At 38.5% G+C, this 7,306-nt stretch overlaps 2 protein-coding genes across 2 annotated transcripts; one reads left to right on the top strand and one right to left on the bottom strand.

Annotated features, from left to right (window-relative positions):
• Positions 1 to 601: 601 nt before the first annotated feature.
• LOC122300336 lies at positions 602 to 2,182 on the bottom strand. Its single transcript, XM_043110906.1, has 2 exons — positions 1,240 to 2,182; positions 602 to 1,150 (listed from the first exon to the last, which is right to left on the bottom strand). The coding sequence occupies exons 1-2, from the start codon at positions 1,330 to 1,332 to the stop codon at positions 830 to 832; spliced, it is 414 nt and encodes a 137-aa protein (XP_042966840.1). The 5' UTR covers positions 1,333 to 2,182; the 3' UTR covers positions 602 to 829.
• Positions 2,183 to 3,225: 1,043 nt separating this feature from the next.
• LOC122300338 (30S ribosomal protein S1, chloroplastic-like) lies at positions 3,226 to 6,696 on the top strand. Its single transcript, XM_043110910.1, has 7 exons — positions 3,226 to 3,581; positions 4,209 to 4,484; positions 4,835 to 4,915; positions 5,340 to 5,621; positions 5,706 to 5,816; positions 6,083 to 6,169; positions 6,414 to 6,696. Exons 1-7 carry the CDS (start codon positions 3,279 to 3,281, stop codon positions 6,519 to 6,521), a joined length of 1,248 nt encoding a protein of 415 aa, XP_042966844.1. The 5' UTR covers positions 3,226 to 3,278; the 3' UTR covers positions 6,522 to 6,696.
• Positions 6,697 to 7,306: the final 610 nt, after the last annotated feature.

Consider the following 7,306-nt stretch of genomic DNA (forward strand, 5'->3'; position numbering starts at 1 on the left):
ACAATACTTTGACCATTTTCAATTTCTTGCTTTACATAAGTTACATGCTTTGATTTTTAAAAAAAACTGGGAATTATGAATTTATTTGGCCATGGGGAGATTGAGGATGTAGCTATAGCAAATAGATTTTAGTGAAGCTACTGAATGCCTTTAGCACTATGTTCAATAATGATAGAAAGAAATATAGAAGCTTTTGACTATCTCAGCTTTAAGTCCCTTCATGTTCTAGGATATGGATAAATATTTGATTGTCAAAGAAGGAATCATTTCGGTTGATTGTTCATAAAATGGGTATGAAATTTCAGAAATTTGCATGGCTTTGTTCAGATTGTGCAACTTAAATTCACGTATGGATGATACGTGCATGTCCAGAAAAAGGGACGTAATTCATGGGTCAGTTTCCATGAATGCCTTTTTGGTACACCACGTTTTCAGGTCCTGGGCACATAATGACATAAAGAAAACAGGCTTAGCCCTTATTCTCAGCTGTAACATATTAATCCAGAATCACAGAACTGAAAAGAACTGACATTTTATTTACACATCAAGTGAAGCAGGGATACATATTCTAGTTTTGGGTACATGTTCTATGAGAATACACAGTCCCAAAAAACTGCAGCTGTAACACTGACTGTGCATGTTCAGAATACAACCACAAACAGAATGTACAATCTCAAAATACAACAGTTCTCCCATGAAACATTTCCCCCTACAGATTTACATCTTCCATCAGAAGACATTAAAAGACAATACAAAGACAATAAATGACATAGCTTTATAGAGTAACTTAAACTACATGAAACTATAATTAGATCGAAGAAGTCTTAAATCACTTAGACAACAAATTGTAACAGATAACAACAATGGCAACAACCCAAAGTTTGTGGAGTAGTAGGCGTGAACGCCTATTTTCAGCTTCTTGCTTTAAAAGCAACAACTCCTTCTTCTTAACCTCCTCAAGTATATTGGATAACATTTTCTCAATCGCATCAGCTCTCTTCTGGAACTTAAGCTCCCTCTGTTGAAGATCGTCGAGTATTCTTTTCAACTCTTCATCCTTCCTTAATAGTTCATTTTTTATTTGGTGAAGTTCTTGCTCTACGTCCAAAGTACGATCCACCCGCTTAAAGAACTTGCAAAATGGTAAGCCCTGGTCATTTTATACAAACAATACTTTTGGTTAGATGTACATATTTAAACTTGGTACATGAAGGAATTATACTTATTGAAATGTTTTACCTCATTGTTGTACTTTGCACAGCCAAGGAAGGGTCGTCCTGGATTTCTGGGAGTATTTGAGTATCTCAGTGTCACTTCAACCTCCAAGTACATTTACCAAAGGATGAGGGAGAAGTTGAGGATGATGACATTCTAACATGAAACAAAAATCCATTAATTCAATCATATGGAAATATAATAAACTGAGTTTAAACATAACCAAAGAATTTATTATACAAATACAGTTTGCATGAAACAGAAATCAGTTCAGATTTATAAAAAAACAGATTGAGGATTTAGTGTTTAGTGCACATAAAAAAACTTGGCTCACATTTAAAGTCTCAAGTGAGATCCTATAAAATAGAACACTCCAATTGATTATACAAATGAAAGTATCATGAAACCAATCTCACTTGGCTCACATACAAACATATTGAAATCTACATACTTGAACTTAAACAGAACAATCCAATTCATTGTACAAAGTTCATATGTTGGAGTAATAAAAAAACTCGGCTCACATTTAAAGTCTCAAGTGAGATCCTATAAAATAGAACACTCCAATTGATTATACAAATGAAAGTATCATGAAACTAATCTCACTTGGCTCACATACAAACATATTGAAATCTACATACTTGAGCTTAAACAGAACAATCCAATTCATTGTACAAAGTTCAGATGTTGGAGTATAATAAAAAAACTCGGCTCACATTTAAAGTCTCAAGTGAGATCCTATAAAACAGAACACTCCAATTAATTATACAAATGAAAGTATCATGAAACTAATCTCACTAGGCTCACATACAAACGTATTGAAATCTACATACTTGAGCTTAAACAGAACAATCCAATTCATTGTACTCGAAATTGACCTAGCAATTAACAAATCAAACATGATACAAAATAAAACTCAACTTCGGTTGGTTACTTTGAACTGCATTCATTCTCGATTCTTCGTAATTACAAAACCTGCAGACAAAACAATGGAAGAATCAGATTTTGAAACAGAAATAAAAATAAATAAATAAATAAATAAATATATCAAATAATATATTTCAACACATATCCGACCGCGGGGAGGGGGGGGGGGGGTTTACCAACCTTGAGTGGGTTCGGGAGTTAGGGTTAGGGTTTCGGCCCACAGATTTAGGGTTAGGGTTTCGGCCCACAGCTTTAGGGTTAGGGTTTCGGCCCACAGATTTAGGGTTAGGGTTTCGGTTCGGCCCCCAGATTTAGGGTTAGGGTTTCGGCCCACAGCTTTAGGGTTAGGGTTTCGGCCCACCGATTTAGGGTTAGGGTTTCGAGAGTTAGGGTTAGGGTTAGGGTTAGGGTTAGAGTTTCGGCCGCCAGATTTAGGGTTAGGAGCTCAACAAACTTTTGGGAAATCGAAACCCAGCAAGATAAACAAATTACCCAGACTATAAACAGAAACCGAGAGGAGAAATGTGAGAAGAAATTGCAAAATCAACCAACAGATTCAAGCACCCACACTTGCGAAGGAGAAAAAAGACGACGAACATACGAATGGATTATGAGAAGACGAAGGACAACCCTAACCTGCGAAAGAGAAAATCGAGACTCCCAAAACATAAACACCAAAACATAAACATAAGGATAAAATCTCAAGCTTGCTCAAATCGATCGAAAGAGAAAACCGAGACTCCCAAAACATAAACTTTATATTTCAAAATCGGAAACTTGCTCAAATCGATCTGCGAAAGAGACCTTCTCGTCAGGTTCGCAATGGCTAGGGTTAGGGTTGATGGAGAATGGGAGAGGAAAGGGACGAAGGACTCGATGGAGAAGATTAGGGGAGACGAAAGGGGCGAAGGGTCGAAGGGTAAGGGTGGAATGGGCGAAGTGGAATGGACTTGAAGTGTTTAGCACCGAAGGTTCCCTTCAACCAATACGTACCGTTTCATTTAATCGGATGACACATAGAACCCAACTACGCGGCGCTTACCTGCTGCGCTTGCCATAAGCATTTTTCATATATTAATAACTAATAAGAATCTCCATCTTATCTCACCCATCAAACACTCGGACGCTAGAGAGCCATGGCGTCTTTGGCTCAGCAATTCACAGGGCTGAAATGTCCACCACTCTCTTCCTCGCAGCTCTCAAAACCCTTCTTCTCTTCTAAACAAATCCATCAGAAGCACACTTCGGTATCTCCCATTGTCTCAGCAGCAGTGGCAATCTCAAATTCTCAGACCAAAGAAAGGGTCAAGCTCAAAGAACTCTTCGAGGAGGCCTACGAGCGGTGTCGCACTGCCCCAACGGAAGGCGTTTCATTCACTCTTGAGGACTTCCAGACGGCTCTCGACAAGTACGACTACAATTCTGAGCTTGGGACCAAGGTTGGTTGGCCACTGTTTTGTGTCCCAGAGTTTGGATGTGCTCTTTCGAATTGTGAGTTGGAGTTGGGTTTGGGGTGATAATTCGTTTATGGGCATGAGCTAAATTGAGGGATTATTAATTCGCTTGCCTTGAAACTCGTATTCTCAAAGTAGGCATGTGCAGCAGGGTGGTGGTTTCGTATGAGTTTTCAAAATGGGTGTGAACAAACTTGATGCGCTTTATGTGAATTTCTGTGCACTTTGATATTGGGTGTGTGTTATTAAACTCACGTTGATGAGTTGATTTATGAGTTTGAGTGACTGCAAAAAACTCACCTCAATCTCTGTGCACTTTGATGTGTTTTTTCTTTATTTGTGACGTTTCTGGTTGACTGCAAAAATCATTTAAGAAAGAGAACAAGGATTTGTCATATTTGATTCCAGTTTTCTATATCTTCATTGGGTCTGTATGCAGGGTCTGCTTTTCCTGAATGAAAAATGATAAACACACAAGTAAAGAAAGGAAGCTATAGCCTATTACTTTTGTATTGTTGCATTCGGTTCTTTTTATGCCCAAATGCATATGAACAAAGTCATGGACACACGAGGAAGAAAAGTTTGATGAGTTCTATGCATATTTTCTTTCAGGTCAAGGGAACCGTATTCAGCATTGATAAGAATGGCGCACTAGTTGACATTACTGCAAAGTCGTCGGCGTACTTGCCTGTTCAAGAGGCATGCATTTACAAAATAAAAAATGTGGAAGAAGTAGGCATAATCCCTGGTTTGAAAGAGGAGTTTGTAATTATCGGAGAAAATGAAGTTGATGATAGCTTGATCCTCAGCTTAAGAACAATCCAGTATGGACTTGCATGGGAAAGATGTAGACAGCTTCAAGCTGAGGATGTAGTCGTCAAGGGTAAGGTGGGTGCCTGCACACCGAAATTTTGCTTCTGTTCTGGTTTCTTCTCTTGTCTGGAATGTTAGTATGTGATCCTTTTCCATTATTATATTTAGACAATAAGTGAGATGCTAAGCACCTTGAGTAGGATTCCCTAGGGTATGTTGCAGGTCAAATGCGTTGGACTTTCAACTGGTATTTGGTCTGGGAAGTTCTTGCCAGAAATCCTTTCTTTATTTGCTTACTCCTGAGTCTTTCATGAATTCAATTATTCTTGCATTATTGGAAGTATGTGCTGTTTGCATAACTGTCCTCTATTCTTTCCTTTTTTTAATTTTTATTTTTTTTATTGATTCCTGGAATTTATATGCAGGTTGTCAGTGCAAATAAAGGTGGAATTGTGGCTATGGTGGAAGCCCTTAGAGGGTTTGTTCCTTTTTCACAGATATCATCGGTTAGTTCTTAAACATGGTTTGTACATTCCCATGCCTCAATTTAGTTGGTTAGCACCTTATGGTAATTACGTGAAAAAGTCGTAGGTGAAAAGAATTTAAAGCAGCAGTCGAAGTCAGGATGAACTGGCTGCAGTATTGACTACACTTAAGCATGTATCAAATGATGATAAAAGTAAAAACTACATTGCCTCCTAATAAAAGCATGCATGATTCTTGTTTAATGTCATGTTGAGAAAATTTTGCCACACTAATGTTAGACCAATCAAGTATTGTACCTGTCATCATTATGTGATTGTATTTTGTTATGTATGATTCTGAGCACGAGATATTCTGACAAGCATTTCTTTCTCTACTGTGCTTCATAGTTGATATCCAATTATTTGAAATCCAAAATTTTCACACTTGCTTGTGCATATGTATCAGAAATCCCCTGCAGAAGAGCTTCTTGGTAAGGAGCTTCCACTGAAGTTTGTGGAGGTTGATGAGGAACAGTCAAGGCTTGTCCTCAGTAACCGCAAAGCCATGGCCGATAGCCAGGCACAACTAGGAATTGGATCGGTTGTCATTGGAACTGTGCAGAGCTTAAAGCCATATGGTGCCTTCATTGACATTGGTGGAATCAATGGCCTTCTTCATGTTAGTCAGATAAGTCATGATCGCGTCTCTGATATTGCAACGGTACTTCAACCTGGTGATACCCTCAAGGTATGTCCTTAATATGGGTTCTTGGCAGATAATTGATGCTACTCTGTAGAGATGAACATTTTAAAACCAAGTCTCATGGTGTAGGTCATGATACTGAGCCATGATCGTGAGAGAGGCCGTGTGAGTCTTTCCACCAAGAAGTTAGAACCTACTCCTGGAGATATGATTCGCAATCCAAAGCTTGTTTTTGAGAAGGTATTTTCCGAAAATTGATTCTAAGCGTTATTAGTAGTTGCGTTTTTTTATTATCATATTCTATATTCTGGTGATGGAGGTTAATCCTTTCTTTTGATTATGTTCCCACCATCATGGTGGATAGAGGAGGCTCCAAAATGAAATGAAGTTTTTCTTTTTTTAGCTTATATTTCCCTTTTCTCTGATACATGGAAGACTTCTATGTTGATTCCAATCATTTCGGAATTAGAGAGGAATTCATATCAACGTTAATGATTTTATGGCAGGCGGAGGAAATGGCTCAGACGTTCAGGCAGAGGATAGCTCAAGCAGAAGCTATGGCTCGTGCAGATATGCTTAGGTTCCAGCCTGAGGTACTTGTTTAGTTATTATCTCCTTATATATTTGAACTAGTCCAAAAAAATAAAGGAATTAGGAGATGTGCATGGAAGACCAATATATGATTGACATCAAGTTGAGAGCATTGTGTGCTGAGAACATGAACTAACATTCCTGAAGGTCGGGTTCAAGGGCTGGGAGAGATTATCAGTGATTTTTTTAATGAGATTATTTATCAAATTTTCTGAGCCTAATTTTGCAAATACTCTCCATCTGCAGAGTGGATTGACTCTCAGCTCCGATGGAATCTTGGGGCCTCTCACTTCAGACTTACCGGCAGAAGGTCTAGATCTGAGTGATGTTCCTGCAGCTATAGATCATGATTGAGACTTGCATAACGTTTCTCCCTTTCTGCAAAATCATACTCAAATATTTACTTCTGCATCCAAACAGATGATTACTTAAATTTTATTCGGATCACACTTACTTGACCAAGCTTGTTCTTTTTCTTTTTCTTTTCTTTTTTAAGAAAAAGAGTCTTACTAATGTCACTTGATGGGCATATCTCCTGGGTGCTTTGATATTGTTTTGCGATTACTGCTATTTACTTCAGAACCATCACCTTGGTAAAATGGGCATTAGATAAGCAGCCTAGTGTGCAAAAGTTCACTAGGCAAGTAGCAGAATATTCAAAATCGACCTGGAAACACTGATTAGCCCCTAAGCATTCTCAATCTCTGTATCTAGAAAAAGTGTCATGAAATTGCCAATAACAAGACTGCAGTTGGAGCAGTACTTTTTCAGGAGTCTAATGATCATCCGTGCTTTTTGCTTTCATTTCCTTATCGATCTACTTATTTAGATTTTACCACCCTCCCTCGAACGTATTAATGTGTAGACAGCGTGAATTGTCACTAATCCGTAAGTACGATGTCACAGAAGTACGGAGATTGCAGGCTTATAATTTTTTGGCAATAGCCCCGAATAAAGAACATGATGTTGGTTTGGAGGACCTGAGTAAAGAACCAACCTTCATCTTCCACCTGAAATATTGACTTCTTGTGCTCCTGCCTGGACTCTCTCTCTCTCTCTCTCTCTCTCTCTCTAAGAGTCTCTCTGCAAAGCCCCTCTGAAAACAGGGAGGAGTTTCAATACCTACCAACCCTCCTCTC

The sequence above is a fragment of the Carya illinoinensis genome, chromosome 2 (genome assembly GCF_018687715.1).
Source record: "Carya illinoinensis cultivar Pawnee chromosome 2, C.illinoinensisPawnee_v1, whole genome shotgun sequence".
NCBI classification, from domain to species: domain Eukaryota; kingdom Viridiplantae; phylum Streptophyta; class Magnoliopsida; order Fagales; family Juglandaceae; genus Carya; species Carya illinoinensis.